Raw genomic sequence first — 19862 nt, forward strand, 5'->3', positions numbered from 1 at the left:
CAATAAAACCAATGTTACATTTGCAGTGGGGTGAGTATAGTTACATGCCACTTTTAACAATAGTCAAACAATATAACAATGGGGACAACAAGAATAAGTTTCACGCATAATACACATGTCAGGAATCAAACCCTGGGTTTCAGCAAGACAAGCAAACACTTTAACCACTGGGCTATCCTGCCAGCTTCCTTCTATGCATCTCTTACCTTGGGTTGAGATAGCCTGGCCACCATCTTTCTATGCATCTCTTACCTTGGGTTGAGATAGCCTGGCCACCATCTTTCTATGCATCTCTTACCTTGGGTTGAGATAGCCTGGCCACCATCTTTCTATGCATCTCTTACCTTGGGTTGAGATAGCCTGGCCACCATCTTTCTATGCATCTCTTACCTTGGGTTGAGATAGCCTGGCCACCATCTTTCTATGCATCTCTTACCTTGGGTTGAGATAGCCTGGCCACCATCTTTCTATGCATCTCTTACCTTGGGTTGAGATAGCCTGGCCACCATCTGTCTATGCATCTCTTACCTTGGGTTGAGATAGCCTGGCCACCATCTTTCTATGCATCTCTTACCTTGGGTTGAGATAGCCTGGCCACCATCTTTCTATGCATCTCTTACCTTGGGTTGAGATAGCCTGGCCACCATCTGTCTATGCATCTCTTACCTTGGGTTGAGATAGCCTGGCCACCATCTTTCTATGCATCTCTTACCTTGGGTTGAGACGTGAACTCCCAGCACAGCTCGGTGTTGACTGTGTCGATGGTGATGGGCACGACAAAGGTCTTTCCTGGCTTGATCCAGATCTCATTCTGCCGGTTTATCTCCCCGTTCTCCAACTCTTCAGCCGACAAGATCATGCTGCTTGTCATGCTGTAACCAATCAAATCGTACGTAACATGCTCAACAATATGTTCAACTATCCAGCCTGTCATGTTTGCAGCTATCAATCAAGCACACTCTCTCAAATTGTTTTGGAGTCTACATTTTGCATTTCTAACAGTATAAATAAGAAATCAAGATTTTATTGTGTACACACCGGTCAACTGACAAGTTTGGTTATGATAGTGTGTATCATTTTTGAGAAATTCTCAAAATTGCTACATTTTCTGTCAGACCTACCAACATAGCTGACAACACCCCTGGTGAGTATGCTACAAAACTACTCCTCAAGGGTGTGTCCAACGTACACATGTACATGTGACACTGGCACTGATCTCATCAACCCATCAGTTGAATTTAACATAATGTCCTTAGCATTAATATAACATGACAAGATAGATCTACACAATATGAACAGTGAATAGGTCTACACAACACGAATAGTGAATAGATCTCCACAACATGAATAGTGAATAGATGACAGCACAACATGAATAGAAATACATCTACACAACATGAATAATGAACAGATCTACACAACATGAATAGTGAATAGATCTACACATGGATAGTGAATAGATCTACACAACACGAATAGTGAATAGATCTACACAACATGAATAGTGAATAGATCTACACATGAATAGTGAATAGATCTACACATGAATAGTAAATAGATCTACACAGCATGACTTGTGAATAGATCTACACAACACGAATAGTGATAGATCTACACAACATGAATAGTGAATAGATCTACACAGCATGACTTGTGAATAGATCTACACAACATGAATAGTAAATAGATCTACACAGCATGACTTGTGAATAGATCTACACAACACGAATAGTGAATAGATCTACACAACATGAATAGTGAATAGATCTACACAGCATGACTTGTGAATAGATCTACACAACATGAATAGTGAATAGATCTACACATGAATAGTGAATAGATCTACACATGAATAGTGAATAGATCTACACAGCATGACTTGTGAATAGATCTACACAACACGAATAGTGAATAGATCTACACAACATGAATAGTGAATAGATCTACACAGCATGACTTGTGAATAGATCTACACAACATGAATAGTGAATAGATCTACACATGAATAGTAAATAGATCTACACAGCATGACTTGTGAATAGATCTACACAACATGAATAGTGAATAGATCTACACAGCATGACTTGTGAATAGATCTACACATGAATAGTGAATAGATCTACACAACAAGAACTGTGAATATATCTACACAACATGAACACATCATTCTGCCACCAAACAACCAACATCAACCTGTCATACAATAAACAAACATGATCAAAAGGAAACAAAATGATTGCAAGAAAAAACATAGAAGCTTCAGAACAATGAATGAAAGGAAGAATGAATCATAAACAACAACTAAGTGACATGATTATTACAAGCATATATGGGCTACATTAAGGATAATGTATAGGTTAATAAGGGACACTTGACACAGCAAGCAATGTTCGAACATGACAGAGTTAACATCATGTACCATGTTTACTCACTGAGGTTGAAACCGTTTCTCACAGTCCCATGTTTGTTGCTACATAAAGCATCGACGAATAAATACAAGCAGTACATTAACACAATACTCAAATATAAACCTACAAAAAAATTAAGCACAGCCTCTTCTTATTTTCCAAAATCCCAAACTTCCACCAGTCCTTCAATATTTATGTACATATTACATGAACATTATTTTGATGTATGCTCTTGATACCCCCAATACCTAATGGCCATTACAAGAACATGGTGTGTTCCTCCAGAAGGTTGCAGGTACTGGGTTATATAGGATGCAAAGAAGCAGAGAGAGCAATTGAAGGTTGTCACATTACTAATGTCATGGAACACTAACAAAACATGTTAACAGATAATTGATGTCAGTTTCTGTATTTCAATACAAGCATGCCACTACATAAACAAACATAAATGTTATTGTTTCATAACATTAAATAAGGACATGATCACTACTACACAGGGAAATATACAGTAAGTGGTGCTTGTCCTGTTTCTAGGTGTATATCCCTGTCAGAATATGGGCTTGCTGCAAGCTTAGACAACATCAAATCAGACACTTTAGTAATCACAAGGAGAGGCTCATCTTTAGTATTTCTTGGTTTACAGACTTTTTTAGAAGTCTTTTTACGTAGGTGGTAAACAGGGGTTTAAGTTTTCTTAAATATCATAAAAAGGACCCGAGAGACTCTTAATTTTCGGCCTGATGTGCAGTAATCCAGACTTTCCAACTATCACAGACTTGCATACTCTGCATTGGATATATTTGTGTCAGGGTCTGTATGTCAGACTACAGATGTATGTATGCTCTTCAAAACAATATCCACATATGTTTCAAATGAGCAGTGTTCATTAAGCCGGTCTTGCAGCTTGTACACTTCTTTAGCAATTCACATGTAACTTGCATTTAGCAGCATTAAAATAAAGTTGAGCCACATGACACTGAAGCTCACCTGAATTATGAAGAAATACTTTAATGATGTTCTAACTTTATTATGGTGACAAAGACCAATAGTGGGTTAAATCAAAAGTGATGTCAGAAAATAGAAGAAAAGGAGGCAAAGTGAGAATTTTAATGCCACAAACAACATTTTCTTGTAGCCATTATCGCATCAAAATCAGATCAATACGATACCTCACAACACCTTCATAGTAAAGTATACTGAAAAGTATTTTCTAGCTCACTAGAGTTTCAGTCAGGTGAGCTAAAAATATTTTTCAGTATACTTTATTAGATTGCCCCAAAACATTTTCAAAGTATTTTGGATGTGTTCCAGATGATATTGACACTTTTGTCAGTGACATTTTGCAGGTCACCAAATTGCATCTGTGGTTAATGAAATCAACCTAACACTGATGGGGTTAAAAACAACCTGGTACATTACAGCTTCCATTAATTCATTTAGTAGCAAGGAGCATTCAGATCGTTAGTAGGAATAGAGACAGAGACACAGTACACACAAAACAATAAATACCAGTGTCACAGAATACCACCACCATACAGGGCTTACAGTCAGCATTCTTTTCAATACTTTAATCATTATTCCATTGTCATGGCGGCAGACGCCAAAAATGGGCTTTATACATTGTACCCATGTGGGGAATCAAACCAAGGCCTTTGATGTGTCAAGTGAATGTTTTCTCCACAAGGCTGCCCCACCAACCAACATAGCATGACAAACATCAGTACAGTGAAACCCTGGTAATGTTTGTTACAATTCTTGTGGGAAATATCCTGTTTTGTTCTATCCAATATCACTAACTTAGAGTTTCTTTCTTCTTTATAGCACATCACTGATGTTTAACAGACTGAGACGGGGAAGTCCTGGAAGAGTAACCTCCCCTTGAGGGATTCATTTATTGAAGTTTTAACAAAATCAGCATATTTTTTTTTTCCAGTTGTTTTTTAATTTTAGATCTCATAATGGAAATATATATATAATAATTATTACAGGAGTGTGAAATTTTGATTAAAAAAAGAAAAATGTCCTCTAAAAGATTTCTGAAGAAAATTCACAAAGCCAGATCTTACATCAACATTCAGACGAAAAGCCAGTATGGTGTAGACTTCTTTCCACAAATTATTTGTAATGATCATATAAATATTCATATTATATACTGCCAATTGTTGATATAATGAAGTCAAGTATGTACTGGAAGAATGCAGCCCCAATCCCATTAGAATCTGGTCTTATTCTGCAATACTGTGGGAAGATCTTTCAACACCTCCATAGGTCGCATCAGGGGAACCCTGAACAAACCTGGACATCTTTGACAGCTAAAATGAACCAGATTCACTTCCTTACTGTATTGATTCAAAAATGTTGATCTTACAATAGAAAAACACCATATGTGCCACAAATACAGTCAAGTCCCGTTAATCCGACATGGCTGGTTGCATATGATTATGTCGGATTATTGAGTATGTCGGATAAACAAAATTAAGTACCAACATTCGTCGATCATGGTTCGCAAAAGGTTCTTCTGGCGTGACCTGTATTGGGATGTCAGAGGCGGATACAGCTTTTTTTAAAAAGGGGGGGTGCACAACTAAGATCTATTTATTGTCTTTGGTGGTAATTTATACAGAAATAAAGATTTTTTTCGAAATAAAAAGGGGGGGGTGCGCACCCCCGCACCCCCCCTCTGTATCCGCCTATGGATGTCCTCGGCGATAGCGAGAACTTGTATCTGTGTTCATGAGATTGCGGTAATCTAAGCATGTGATTAATCCTGTTTTCTTTATTTAAAGCATTAATTGTTTATTGTTAAGCAAGTTTATCTCTGCAGCTTTGTAATATGCAGCTACCAGCCGACTCGTCTCGCATCAAAACACTGGCTGTGTACTCGCGGGCTGATGACCACAGAGTACGCTGATCACTGTGTCAGATTAACGAGACTGATTAATGAGTGATTTCGGTAATTCGCTGCAAATTAGGTGTGTCGGAGTCAGAATGCGATACTGTCGGATTAACAGGATTAAATTGCACTGATTTAACCGGTTCCCATCATTAGTGTCGGATAAAGCTGATTGTCGGATTAACGAGTGTCGCATTAACAAGACTTGACTGTATACCCTCCAGAGAACTTAGAAGCCTCAACTCTGATTGAGAAAAGATGAGTTACCTGACACAACCATCTATGGAGGTATCCTCAGATCTTATGCAGAGAGATGGTTTTTTAAGAGTAAGATCAGGTTTTGATGAGATTGTACCAAATTTAGTTACATAGACACAACACAACTACAGTTTGTAACCTACAGGCCAAAATGAATGTACTATGAGATATCAATAACAGTTCATCTCACTTCAAAACCCATCAACTTGACAATAATAACTAGAACCGTCAAATGTCATCCCGCTCTTCTGTAATGTTAAAGAAACAATTAACAAAATTTACAAAAAAATACTTAATTCTTTGTTTCAGTTTTGAAAAGAAATTAGACGAAAATCTATGGATGAGTTCTACTTATCAGTTCTACTAATCTACTGATCAGTTCATTGTGGCCTGAAAAGTACATGCACCAGTTCTACAGTGTTACACAGGTTACAAGACTCTAGCTACTGTTGTGACCACACCCCACACTCACTTTGCACTCAGCGCGGCACTGAGTGTGTCTGGGTCGTACTCAGTCAGAGACTTAGAAACTTCTTCATCTGTGATAACGTGGAAGGGATCCTCCCGCTCGGGACTCACAGTTGCTCCCCTAGGGGGCACTAGTACCTGCACGCTCACACTGACATGGGAATAACATCTTTCAGAATGTGCTCAGTTGTACAGAAGAATTGACAGTCACAGATTTGAAGAACAAGCATTTAGAGTGAGTGAGTGAGTATGGTTTTACGCCGCTTTTAGCAATATTCCAGCAATATTCCAGCAATATCACGGCGGGGGACACCAGAAATGGGCTTCACACATTGTGCCCATGTTGGGAATCGAACCCAGGTCTTCGGCGTGACAAGCGAACGCCTTAACCACTAGGCTACCCGACCACCCCCCCAAGCATTTAGAAATAATAGACGACTACTGTTCCCTCAACTATCAAGACACATATAGTTGCTGTTACGTCATGTTGTTGTTGTTGGTTGTTTAACGCCGCATTCAGCAATGTTCCAGCTATATGAGGGCGGTCTGTAAATAATAAAGTCTGGACCAGACAATACAGTGATTGACATCATGAAAATCAATCTACGCAATCATGTATAAAACAAAAAACATTTCTTGTGGATTTTATGCCACTTCAAATGTGAGAAGAAAGACAAAAGTGATACATATTGAACATGCTAACAAATAAAGGTACCATTCCAGGGGAATCTGGGATCCAAACTTGCTATCACTGAATCATAGCACAACAAAGGGATGCAACTCTGCACAGGGACTTGCAACAACTTAGAACACTGCCCCTGTTCAAAGTTTGAACTATTCTGATGCAGCCAAGGACAACTGTATCGGTGTTTGTTTGTCATTACATCCTCATTCAGCAATTTTACAGCTACATCATGACGGCTGTAAATAATGGAATCTGGACCAGACAAACCGGTGACAGAAACTTGCAGAGAACCTGGTTCTAGACTGACCTGTGATCATGCATCTTCTGAACTTTGTGTTCATCCGTGGCGTTCGGACTCCCTGGGGTGGAGCGGGGTGGCGGCAGGATCTGACTGCTGGTGTCCGATTCCGTTGTCTCATCTGGGCATGAAACAATATCCCCATTTTGAATATGAACATCTTAAATGTATTCTTCTTTATCGAAAGTGATATTCATAACAGGAAATGACACATAAATAGCAAGAATTACTCCATTCCTTGGTCCATGTATAAGGAGAGGTAACTTAGACATGTGATAAATACTGAACCGTCTGCAGTTGCTACAGTCAAGGTATATGTTTCCGTATATTTTTCAGGTATGAGGTTTGTCATGTTAATGCAATGTAAACACATTGCTACAATCAAGGTAATGATTTACTGACTGAGGTGAGGTGAAATGGGGTTTAACGTCGCGTCCAAGATTATTGCACTTATATAGCGACGTGCATGTACATGTGTGTGTGTGTGTGGCTGCTTGTACTAGTCCGGACTGATGCCAATTTATAGTGTTAGCTCACTGAGATACCATGCCGCAGTTTAACATGAATATACCACTCAGACACAGTATACTGACTCCAAGCTGACCAGTCCTTGTTTTAGCCCCTTAATGCCGAGCGCCAGACAGGGTAACAACAAGTACCTTCTTTTGACGTCTTTTGGTATGACGCGGCCGGGGATCGAACCCCAGGCCTTCCGCTCAAGGCAATGATTCACTGAGTGAAGTAAAGTGAGTGTGTGTTATTTTATGTCTGTCAGTACTGGTGAAAAAAAGTCTGGGCTAGACAAACCTTAAGTTGACTTTATATAGTATCAATATAAGATAGCTATGCGATAAATCGCAAAGAACACTGAAGAACAAAGCGTGGTGTTTCACGATAAAACAATGTTCTATCAACGTGATTTCAGGAGATTCGAACATGCGATTGCAGCTTGATGACGTCGTAATTTGGACAATGTTATTTTTGAGAGGGAAGTGTTTTGTGAGTTGTTCCCATAGATGTTGCTGGGCTACAGATAAACACAGTGGCTGAATGATCGCATCCAAAAGTGGGAGAGATATGGCAGTCGGTATTTGGAGAAAAGGTACTGATAATCGACGTGAGGATTTTGAGAATATGCGGGAAATACCAAACTTAACCCACCTGTTCATAAAATAGACTTGTCTGACATTGCAGAGGTCGGATTCAATTCAAGGAGTCAAATATTATTCAAATACAGCTAAATATTTTTAAAGCTTGTACATTTTATCAACATCCTTAAAGAGGTTGTGCATTGTGTTGATATCTCATATAAGAAACAAACGACTCGTCGTTGTTTATCATACAATAAAACACTGCAAGGAGAATAAACCACTCGCAGCTGCACCCTCATGGTTTATTCTCCCTGCAATGTTTTATGTATAGGATAAAACACGTCCAAGGGTTGTTATGATTTTTAAAACCTGCATCCCGAGTGATTAAATCCTGAGGGATTTTCCGAGGGAAAGGGTTTTAAATATCATAACAACCCGAGGGGAAGTGTTTTATCTTACTTATAAACCGATTTTGAACCTTAAAACAACATTTATCAACATTTTTATGTTTCGAACATGCTTTCCATGAACCTTAGGAAACGGGCGTAAAATATCTGTTGCTGGCGTACAGATCTTGAAAAGGACATTCTAAAAAGCAGTGCGGCTTATCAACACCTCTGTAGCCTTGTGGTACACTCACTGGGCTACAGATAAGAAGGTTGCGAGTTCAATCCTCGAGAATATAAAGAAAACATTTGTCATTTGATATTACATTTCATTGCACGTTACAATCTGAACAGAAGTTATATTAATAAAATACCCAGGACATTATATAAAATCCCTGGGATGTTATAACACATTATATAGCAAATATGACTTGAATATCCTATAAAATCCCAGGGGTATCATATAAAATCCCAGGGACATTACAACGTCCCTGTTTATGAGATTTAACCCGACTGGAGAACAATAGGATGACGTCACCGGAGGTTTATAATTTACGATAAACAACTCCCATTCCCTTCTATAAGTAACAATACAAGTTGTCAGGGCACTATGACACACAACCACAGGGTCACACATTGTACCCCCTGCTTCCCATCGTTGTCCACATGTGCTGTCTCTAGGAGACTGTAGGGAGCTCCCACTCCACACAAGCCTAATAGGGGCACCTACTCACCCTGTGTGGAGCTGAGATCATCAGTTGACTGGGACGACCCTCGCACAGTCAGGGACCGCAGCAATTCCTCATCAATATCCTCGTCATCGCTGATGTTTGACAGAAGGGAAGTGTTGTTGTCAGATTCCATGCTCTGCTTGTGGGTGATGCACTCGTCACAAACTCTCTCCTTCTTGCTGTGAACAGATCGCCACAAGGAATTTGGTGGGGATTATTCATATACAAAGGGCCTGGGCCACCGAAAACCAGTGGTCGATAGTGTGAGCAACAATCCATGTCACTGGCATCACATGACAGACAACCAGCCATGTCACTACTAACACTTAAACTTCAGAGCTGGTTACATAAATCTGTGTCTTGTTTAACAGACAAACATATACAAATGTTGATGTGTGAGTGGAGTTAGCCCCTACCTGATGTGTGAGAGCGGAGTGTGCCCCTACCTGCTGTGTGAGAGTGGAGTTAGCCCCTACCTGCTGTGTGTGAGTGTAGTGTGCCCCTACCTGCTGTGTGTGAGTGTAGTGTGCCCCTACCTGCTGTGTGTGAGTGTAGTGTGCCCCTACCTGCTGTGTGTGAGTGTAGTGTGCCCCTACCTGCTGTGTGAGAGTGTAGTGTGCCCCTACCTGCTGTGTGTGAGTGTAGTGTGCCCCTACCTGCTGTGTGTGAGTGGAGTGTGCCCCTACCTGCTGTGTGTGAGTGGAGTAAGCCCCTACCTGCTGTGTGTGAGTGTAGTGTGCCCCTACCTGCTGTGTGTGAGTGGAGTGTGCCCCTACCTGCTGTGTGTGAGTGGAGTAAGCCCCTACCTGCTGTGTGTGAGTGGAGTGTGTCCCTACCTGCTGTGTGTGAGTGTAGTGTGCCCCTACCTGCTGTGTGTGAGTGTAGTGTGCCCCTACCTGCTGTGTGTGAGTGTAGTGTGCCCCTACCTGCTGTGTGTGAGTGTAGTGTGCCCCTACCTGCTGTGTGTGAGTGGAGTGTGCCCCTACCTGCTGTGTGTGAGTGGAGTGTGCCCCTACCTGCTGTGTGTGAGTGGAGTAAGCCCCTACCTGCTGTGTGTGAGTGTAGTGTGCCCCTACCTGCTGTGTGTGAGTGTAGTGTGCCCCTACCTGCTGTGTGTGAGTGGAGTGTGCCCCTACCTGCTGTGTGTGAGTGGAGTAAGCCCCTACCTGCTGTGTGTGAGTGTAGTGTGCCCCTACCTGCTGTGTGTGAGTGGAGTGTGCCCCTACCTGCTGTGTGTGAGTGGAGTAAGCCCCTACCTGCTGTGTGTGAGTGGAGTGTGTCCCTACCTGCTGTGTGTGAGTGTAGTGTGCCCCTACCTGCTGTGTGTGAGTGGAGTAAGCCCCTACCTGCTGTGTGTGAGTGTAGTGTGCCCCTACCTGCTGTGTGTGAGTGGAGTGTGCCCCTACCTGCTGTGTGTGAGTGGAGTAAGCCCCTACCTGCTGTGTGTGAGTGGAGTGTGTCCCTACCTGCTGTGTGTGAGTGTAGTGTGCCCCTACCTGCTGTGTGTGAGTGGAGTAAGCCCCTACCTGCTGTGTGTGAGTGTATAGAGTGGAGTTAGCTCCTACCTGCTGTTAGAGAGTGGAGTAAGTCCCTACCTGCTGTGTGAGAGTGGAGTAAGCCCCTACCTGCTGTGTGAGAGTGGAGTAAGTCCCTACCTGCTGTGTGAGAGTGGAGTAAGCCCCTACCTGCTGTGTTAGAGTGTAGAGAGTGGAGTAAGCCCCTACCTGCTGTGTGAGAGTGGAGTAAGCCCCTACCTGCTGTGTGAGAGAGTAGAGAGTTGAGTAAGCCCCTACCTGCTGTGTGAGAGTGGAGTAAGCCCCTACCTGCTGTGTGAGAGAGTAGAGAGTGGAGTAAGCCCCTACCTGCTGTGTGAGAGTGTAGAGAGTGGAGTAAGCCCCTACCCTGCTGTGTGAGAGTGTGTAGAGAGTGGATTAAGCCCCTACCTGCTGTGTGAGAGTGGAGTAAGCCCCTACCTGCTGTGTGAGAGTGGAGTAAGCCCCTACCTGCTGTGTGAGAGTGGAGTAAGCCCCTACCTGCTGTGTGCTGTCATCACCCACTGGTCCACACACTTCCAGCAGTAGATCCTCCCACACAGACGACAGTGGTGCTACAACATAATGGAACACTTTGGTAAACCAATGAACATATGGCATTGTACTGACAGACAAGTATTGTATTGCATCAAAATCAAAACTCAAACCCATGATTCACAAATCCTGGAACAGCAAGTTGATGGAAAATTAATTACATATTTCATATTTTTTTACCCAAAATACCAGAACACAGAAAAAATATTGCAATACGTATTGTTTGAAAAGTGTTTTGCAGTATACCGGTAAACCAGTAATACTGTGCAGTTCTAATTATAACCTCATACACAACATAGATCAGTGTGGTAGTGAACTGATAGATCCAAGGACAGGAAGTTAGGATGATTGTTGTCTGTAACAGGCCTACCCTCCTGAGCCAGATGGAGAACTCTGCCTTGCACTTCAGGCAGTTTGTTGCGGTGCTGTTGTCCATCCATGTCTCCTTGGCCTGCACCTTCTGCTGGTAGGCCAGCTGGTCTGTCTTCTGCCACAGCTGGTCCTTGTCCCTGGGGAGACAGGTGGGAGCTGGCATTTATCACAGCTCATTTGTATGTATAGTTAGAATACAACCCTTACAACATGCATGGCCTTTAGATGAGATCCATTTTACTGTTACAGTGACAGTGATTGAGTTGTTTGTTTGTTTGCCTCCTGCCCTGTCATTTCTTTGTCCAGTACTCCCAACCCTTCTTCAATCCACCTCTATACCCACCCTTCCATTCACCCCTATATCCACCCTTCCATCCACCCCTATACCCACCCTTCCATCCACCCCTATATCCACTCTTCCATCCACCCCTATATCCACCCTTCCATCCACCCCTATACCCACCCTTCCATCCATCCACCCCTATACCCACCCTTCCATCCACCACTATACCCATCCTTCCATCCACCCCTATACCCATCCTTCCATCCACCCCTATACCCACCCTTCCATCCACCCCTATACCCCCCTTCCATCCAACCCTATACCCACCCTACCCACCCTTCCATCCACAGCTATACCCATCCTTCCATCCACCCCTATACCCATCCTTCCATCCACCCCTATACCCACCCTTCCATCCACCCCTATACCCCCCTTCCATCCACCCCTATACCCACCATACCCACCCTTCCATCCACAGCTATACCCATCCTTCCATCCACCCCTATACCCATCCTTCCATCCACGCCTATACCCACGCTTCCATCCACCCCTATACCCATCCTTCCATCCACCCCTATACCCATCCTTCCATCCACCCCTATATCCACCCTTCCATCCACCACTATACCCACCCATCCATCAACCCCAATATCCACCCTTCCATGCACCCCTATATCCACCCTTCCATCCACCACTTTACCCACCCCAACATCCACCCAACTCACTTGATCAGCTTCAGCAGTTTCCGCTTGAGCTGCTTCATGTCGGCCTTCAGCCCTGTGATCTCCTCATCCTTGTCCTGGAGCTGCTGGCTGTACTTCTCCTCCACAGACTCCATGTCAGTCTGCAGCAACATATAGGGGAATACACATAAACACACACATCCAAGAGGCACATACATTCACTTTTCAAACACATCTTAAATAATGTTCACATGTAATATCTACCTGAGACAGCCACTCTTAGAGATTTCTGTTGACATGCGTCCTAATAAGTTTGGACATTACTTTCATATTATCCTGTTGAATGTATTGCATACAAGCTTTAACTTACCAATAACAGAAAGCTTGGAGCAAAGTATTGCATGATAGACATTTCATTATACATGTAACAGAACTGTAACTGTAATGTTTGAGCTGTACCAGCAGTCACATGTTAACTAGTTTTCAATATTTGAATAGTTGGACAATCGTTTCAAGTTTCAGTGCCAGGAGTCTGGGCTGGCTGTGTGCTACAGTTGCCTCACCTCCAGCCTCTCTCGGGCATCTCTCTCCGATACCAGCTCCGTCTCAGTCTGTAGCATAGAACAACGTGGATCCACATAAAACAAGGAACATGGATCCAAATAGAACTTAGAACAACATGATCCAAATAGAACTTAGAACATGGATCCACTTAAAACAAGGAACACGGATCCAAAAAGAACTTACAACATGGATCAAAATAGAACTTAGAACAACATGGATCCAAATAGAACTTAGAACAACATGGATCAAAACAGAACTTAGAACAACATGGATCCAAATAGAACTTAGAACAACATGGATCCAAATAGAACTTAGAACAACATGGATCCAAATAAAACAAAACATGAAAAGCATGGATCCACATCATACATGGAATGATACAAATCCAAAAGAAACATCCTGAAAGTGGAGCCAAAGCAGGAATGCGTACCATCTGGAGCTTTTCTGTCAGCTTGTTATTGTCCTCATTCCTTTCTTTCAACTGTGAAGTCAAACTTTCAACCTGAAATAAAGTCATCCGTTGTCAGCCACCCAGTGATCACAGACACCAGGAGGCTGCTTCATGTTTCAAGGACGTTTAATGTCATGGTTATTGAGATACCGTATTTGACGTAATAAGCGCCCAGGGCGCTCTCAAAATTAGAAATCGGGGGTGCTTTACACCGCATCAGCAGTATTACAGCTATTCATGTCCTGATTGGAGGAAGAAAAGCCACAGTGATGCAAGCGTTAGATGTTTATCACGACAGTGAAACCCAGGAGCAAGGGTGTAGTGCTATCCGACCAAGGAATATAATCAATGTAACAACCACTGAACCCAGGTACACAATGATACACCAACTGGATTAGTGGGCTACCTGGGACCAGAAAAATGTATAAAGTTCCAAATCATAATTGGCCAAAGAATCTTTTAAAAAACATATAAAATAACATGGGTCAAATCAAGGTGTAAGAACAATAATATTTTCTATTTCATCATTATTTCTACTTTAGAAGAAAAAACCTGGCTGGTCAGCTGTCAACAATGTTGAATGTTTACAGTGTGAACACATCTGTCAGGTCAGCTGTCAACAATGTTGAGTGTTTACAGTGTGAACACACCTGTTAGGTCAGCTGTCAACAATGTTGAATGTATACAGTGTGAACAGATCTGTCAGGTCAGCTGTCAACAATGTTGAATGTTTACAGTGTGAACACGCCTATCAGGTCAGCTGTCAACGATGTTGAATGTTTACAGTGTGAACAGATCTGTCAGGTCAGCTGTCAACAATGTTGAATGTTTACAGTCTGAACACACCTGTCGAGTCACCTTGTTGGTCTCCTCCTCTCGGCCTGTCTGCAGTGATGTCACTTCCTGTTCTAGATGCACGATAGTTGCTTCCTGTTCAGCCAGTTTGTTGGTCAGTTCGGTCACCTCATCATCCTGACCTGTGTAACTCTGGAATCACAAATACATACTCTGTGTGAGGTGATAGCACATCACATGTAAAATCAAAGCATCAGCATTATTTGAGCATTAGCAAACATCATGTTAACTTGACATAAACCAGAGATGCTGGAATGATTAATAATTATATGTTATGACAGTTATCATGAGAGAAAAAAACAAAAAGTCTGATCAGTTTAATTACCAGTACCATGGATATTTCCTCTACCTGGGATAGACCGCCTAGCCTGAGTGATTCCTCAATACACTCAAGATGCTCCATCTACCCTGAGCTTCTTCCACATACCCTGAGTGACTCTCTCAGCTACCCTGAGTGACTTTCTCACCTACCATGAGTGACTCTCTCCTCTACCATGAGTGACTCTCCGACCTACCCTGAGTGACCCTCCCATCTATCCTGAGTGACCTTCCAAACTACCCTGAGTGACCCTCCCACCTACTCTGAGTTGGCTTCCCATCTATCCTGAGTGTCCCTCCCACCTACCCTGAGTGACTCTCTCCTATACCATGAGTGACCCTCACACCTACCCTGAGTGACTCTCTCCTCTACCATGAGTGAGTCTCTCCTCTACCATGAGTAACCCTCCCACCTACCCTGAGTGACCCTCCCACCTACCCTGAGTGACCCTCCCACCTACCCTGAGTGACCCTACCACCTTCCCTGAGTGACTCTCTCCTCTACCATTAGTGACCCACCCACCTACCCTGAGTGACCCTCCAACCTATCCTGAGTGATCCTCCCACCTACCCTGAGTGACCCTCCCACCTACCCTGAGTGACCCTCCCACCTACCCTGAGTGACCCTCCCACCTACCCTGGGTGACTCCCCAACCTACCCTGAGTGACCCTCCCACCTACCCTGAGTGACTCTCTCCTATACCATGAGTGACCCTCCAACCTACCCTGAGTGACCCTCCCACCTACCCTGAGTGACTCTCTCCTATACCATGAGTGACCCTCCAACCTACCCTGAGTGACCCTCCAACCTATCCTGAGTGACCCTCCCACCTACCCTGAGTGACTCTTCATGCTGCATCTGCTCTGAGCTGAGCTGGAACTGGAGAGCTGAGATCTCCTGGTTGAGAGACTCTATCTGTGTCTGCAAGCCTGACTGTTGTCCAGACATTGACTCTAGTTCCTCACATCTCCTTGACCTCTCTTCTAGCAACTTCTCCAACTCTGTAACATCACTGGTCAGCTTTAGCACAGTCATCTGGAGTTCTTCATTATTGCTCTCTTTCTCACCCATATTTTTCTCTGCCTGATCCAAGGATTTCTTCAAACCCTCCCTGTCTTCTTCTGCTTCTCGTAACTGATCCCGTAATGTCTCTTTGTTTTTCTCCAGGGTCAGGACATTTTCTTCAAATTGTTCCAACTGACATTTTGACTCTTCCAGTTTTCCCTCCAGAAGAGTTATTGCTTCTTCTTTCTCGGTCACTGTAACATCTTTCTCAATCTCAAGATCTTTCAACCTTTCTTTCAATTTATCTAACTCAGACATCAAACTTTCCTTCTCTTTTTCAATACTCTCTTTGGCAGAAGCAATCTCTTGTCCCTCATTTTCAAACAGATTGAGTTTCGCCTTCAGTTCCCGGTAGCTTGCCTCCAGGTTTTTGAGGATAGTCGTCACCTCCTCCTTCTCTTGTTCTGCTCTTTCTTTCAAGGAACATGCTTGTTCCAGTTCATCTGATGTCTCCTTCAGCTGAGCCTTGATGATCTGTGTGTCACTGAGTGCCTCCTCCAGCTGAGTGTTGAGCTGGTTCCTCTCCTTCTCATGAGTCTGGATCATCTCCTCGTATTTCTCCTCCTGAGATTTCAGCTCCGTCCGGACATCAGTAACAGATACTTTGAGAGTCATGACCTCCTCAGAACTGATCTTCAACTTCTGTTCTACCTCCTGTCGTGACGTCTGCTCTTTGACAATCAATCCTTGAAGATTCTGACATTCGTTCTGGGAGGAGCTAAGAAGTGTTTTCACCTTACTGACCTCTCCTTCCAAATTTCCTTTTTCTTTCTCTATTTGAGATTTTAGTTTTGATGTCTTTTCTAAATCATCCTTCAAGTGTTGTTTCTCATTTTCAACCGACTTGATTATGTTCTCCTTCTCACTGATTTCTTTATCCTTCAACCTGCCCACCTCCTCCTGATGATGAGCATCTTTCCCTTTCAAATCTTCTGCTGTTTGCAGTTTTTCATTGGTAGTTGCAAAGGTGACCTTGAGGTCATTGAGATCATGGGTCAGAGTTGTTACCTCTTCCCTGAGAGAAATATTATCAGATTTCACCTGTTCATTTGCTTCATCCAAGCTGGAACATTTGTCTACCAACTTCTCATGTTTGGTCGTGAGATCGGAGTAATTTGAACACTGGTCCTGCAGCAGTCGTTCCTTCTCTGTCAGATCACTTCTCAAGCTTGACTCAAGTTCTCTTGCATCACCTAGTGATTTCTGTAAACTAGAAAATTTCTCTTCCAGGTTCTGGAGTTGTGTCCCTTTATCTGACTCTCCTGCTTGTAGATGATTCAGCTTACCCTGAAGGATCTCTTTCTCACTTTCCATGTCGGAGATCTTGGTTGACAGCTTCTGAACGTGCAGCGATATTGAAGATATTGTTTGTCTACAGTCAGATGCATCAACAGAATCCTAGAATAAAAAACAACTACTTAAAAATCATTTGTAATCATCATTGTACAATATTAAAAACATTTAATAAGAAAATAGTCCTGTACTTATCTGTTTACAGAAAGTCTGACAACAAATGTACATTCAAACATAAACACAACCAGAACTTGGCAAGAACTAGACAAGTTTTATTCCAGCTGGGCTTGTGGTCCTCAAAGTACAATACTGACCATCAGGAGTATCCATGAGTTCACATGACCAAACCTGAAAGAAACTGAATAAACCAAAAGAATCGATCCCCTATATTATCTGTCTGTAGTATCACAGATAACAGTTCTCCAGACAGTGTCAGCTACTTCTGTGATTGACTGACCTGCAGGACCACACATCTGCTTCTTGTGTGACTGGCTGACCTGATCTAGGAGACATGTCTTAGAACGTCTGCTACCTGTGTGACTGACTGACCTGATCTATGCGACATGTCTGAGAACGTCTGCTACCTGTGTGACTGACTGACCTGATCTATGCGACATGTCTGAGAACATCTGTCACTTGTGTAACTGACTGACCTGATCAATGAGACATGTCTGAGAACATCTGCTACTTGTGTGACTGACTGACCTGATCCAGGTGACATGTCTGAGAACGTCTGCTACTTGTGTGACTGACTGACCTGATCTAGGCGACATGTCTGAGAACGTCTGCTACCTGTGTGACTGACTGACCTGATCTAGGCGACATGTCTGAGAATGTCAGCTACTTGTGTGACTGACTGACCTGATCTATGAGACATGTCTGAGAGCGTCAGCTACTTGTGTGACTGACTGACCTGATCTATGAGATATGTCTGAGAACATCTGCTACTTGTGTGACTGACTGACCTGATCTATGCGACATGTCTGAAGGACATCTGCTACTTGTGTGACTGACTGACCTGATCTATGCGACATGTATGAAGGACATCCAGGACTGCATCCTTCTGTTCATCAAGCCGACCTGACAACTTCTTCAGCTCAGCTTCCTTCTCCTGCAGCTCCAGCTCTGACTGACGCAGCTCTGACTCCGTCTGGGCATGGACAAGGTCAAGGTCACGTTGCTGTGTCTCATTGCTTTGCTGGAACTCCCCAAATGCTTTACGCAGTTCGTCCAGGTTGTCCATGATGTGTTCCTTCTCACTTGCTAGCTTCTCCCGCTCAGACTCCAGTTGACCTTTCTCCAAGGTCAGCTGCTGGATTTCCTCCCTCATCTCGCTCATCTTCTTTGAGATTGTTTCTTGACACAACTTGACATCACCCAAGAAATTATTAACTTCAAATTGACTGCCATCGACGTCATCAATACTGTCTGAACCTGCCAGAAGGTTGAATTTGGTGTAACACTGAACAAGCATATTGTCCTTAACCCCAGATTTCAATTTCAGTTCTGAAACCTCTGATGACAGTTTATCTATTTCTGATCTCTTTAGATCCACTTCATCATTCTTTCCCATGAGATCTGCCTGCAAGGACTCGACTGTTCTTGTGTTGGATTCAGTCAAATCTTTCAATTCATTTTGAAAAATCAACATGTTTTTTTCTGAATCTTGTTTCACTTTTAAAACAGTTTCTTCAAGACCACTTTTCACTTGTTCAACAGTCTCCACATCCTTTTCCATCTGCTCACATTTCTTTGTCAATTCTTCATTAGCTGCCTGAAGTCTGACATTAGCTAGTTCCACCTCCTTCAGACTGGCCACTACCTCGTGCAGCTTGTTGGCAGCCTCCAGCTGACTTGTAGCCTTCGATTCCTTGCCATCCAGAGACTCTTGTAACTTGGTCAACAACTCTGTGTTCTTCTCCTCGCCGACCTTGACCTTTACTTCCAGTGACTCAATCTGTTCTCCTTTCCTTCTCTCCGACTCAGAGGTCAAGGAAATCTCTTTCTCCAAAGCTTTTGTCTGAACAAGTAGTTCTGTTCTCTCAGCATCCAGTCTTTCTACTTTCTCTTTGTGCCTCTCACTAATGGCCGCCACCTCCCTCCTGACATCATCCAGTTGTGACCTGACCTGCTCCAGCTGGCCGTCTGCCTCTGCCTTCTGCTCCTTGAGAGCCTGCAGCTGATTGGTCAGATCTTGCTCCTTGGTCTGCCAATCCTTCTCTGTACTGCCATTTTCAATACACATCTTGTCGTGTCTAGAAAATAAAACACAAATTGATATCGGTACATCCAATATTTTTTCATCAAAATATTCTGCTACAAGATTAATCTTTTCCTTGATTTGGGGGATATCAAGTATTTTCTACACATGAATAACAGGCACTCTGATATATAAATAAGAGGAAAACTTTAAGTAATGGATGACAATCAGTGACTGGCCTATGTGTGCAAAATCATGACCAGTTCTCAGCGGTGAGATTCCACCAATTTCTAACACTTCTTAAATGTCAAGTCCAAGTTCACTGAGCATCACATCATGCCAAGTAAAAAATGTGACAGTCAACAGGGATGAAGTTTTGTTGGTTTGTTTGTTTGTTTGTTGTTTAACGCTGCACTTGGCAATATTCCAGCTATGGGGGTCTTCAAATAATCAAGTCTGGACCATACAATCC

The 19862-nt window shown here is 42.9% G+C and overlaps 1 protein-coding gene across 3 annotated transcripts in view; it reads right to left on the bottom strand.

Annotated features, from left to right (window-relative positions):
- The window catches only part of LOC124112199 (FYVE and coiled-coil domain-containing protein 1-like), a 41197-nt gene that overhangs the window by 5306 nt on the left and 16029 nt on the right, over nt 1-19862 (bottom strand). The window contains exons 10-21 of one of the 3 annotated variants that reach the window (XM_048381653.1): nt 18209-19445; nt 15667-17295; nt 14517-14645; nt 13638-13709; nt 13207-13254; nt 12686-12804; nt 11676-11814; nt 11252-11325; nt 9222-9397; nt 7020-7131; nt 6032-6178; nt 713-872 (exon numbers count right to left, since the gene is read on the bottom strand). In XM_048381653.1, coding sequence (XP_048237610.1) covers nt 713-872; nt 6032-6178; nt 7020-7131; nt 9222-9397; nt 11252-11325; nt 11676-11814; nt 12686-12804; nt 13207-13254; nt 13638-13709; nt 14517-14645; nt 15667-17295; nt 18209-19445 — 4042 coding nt within the window. Of the gene's footprint in view, nt 1-712; nt 873-6031; nt 6179-7019; nt 7132-9221; nt 9398-11251; nt 11326-11675; nt 11815-12685; nt 12805-13206; nt 13255-13637; nt 13710-14504; nt 14646-15666; nt 17296-18208; nt 19446-19862 lie in introns of all 3 variants that reach the window. The other 2 variants (XM_048381652.1, XM_048381654.1) reach the window with 2 other exon arrangements.

This window comes from Haliotis rufescens, unplaced genomic scaffold (genome assembly GCF_023055435.1).
Source record: "Haliotis rufescens isolate VD_foot unplaced genomic scaffold, xgHalRufe1.0.p SCAF_4, whole genome shotgun sequence".
Taxonomy (NCBI): Eukaryota; Metazoa; Mollusca; class Gastropoda; order Lepetellida; family Haliotidae; genus Haliotis; species Haliotis rufescens.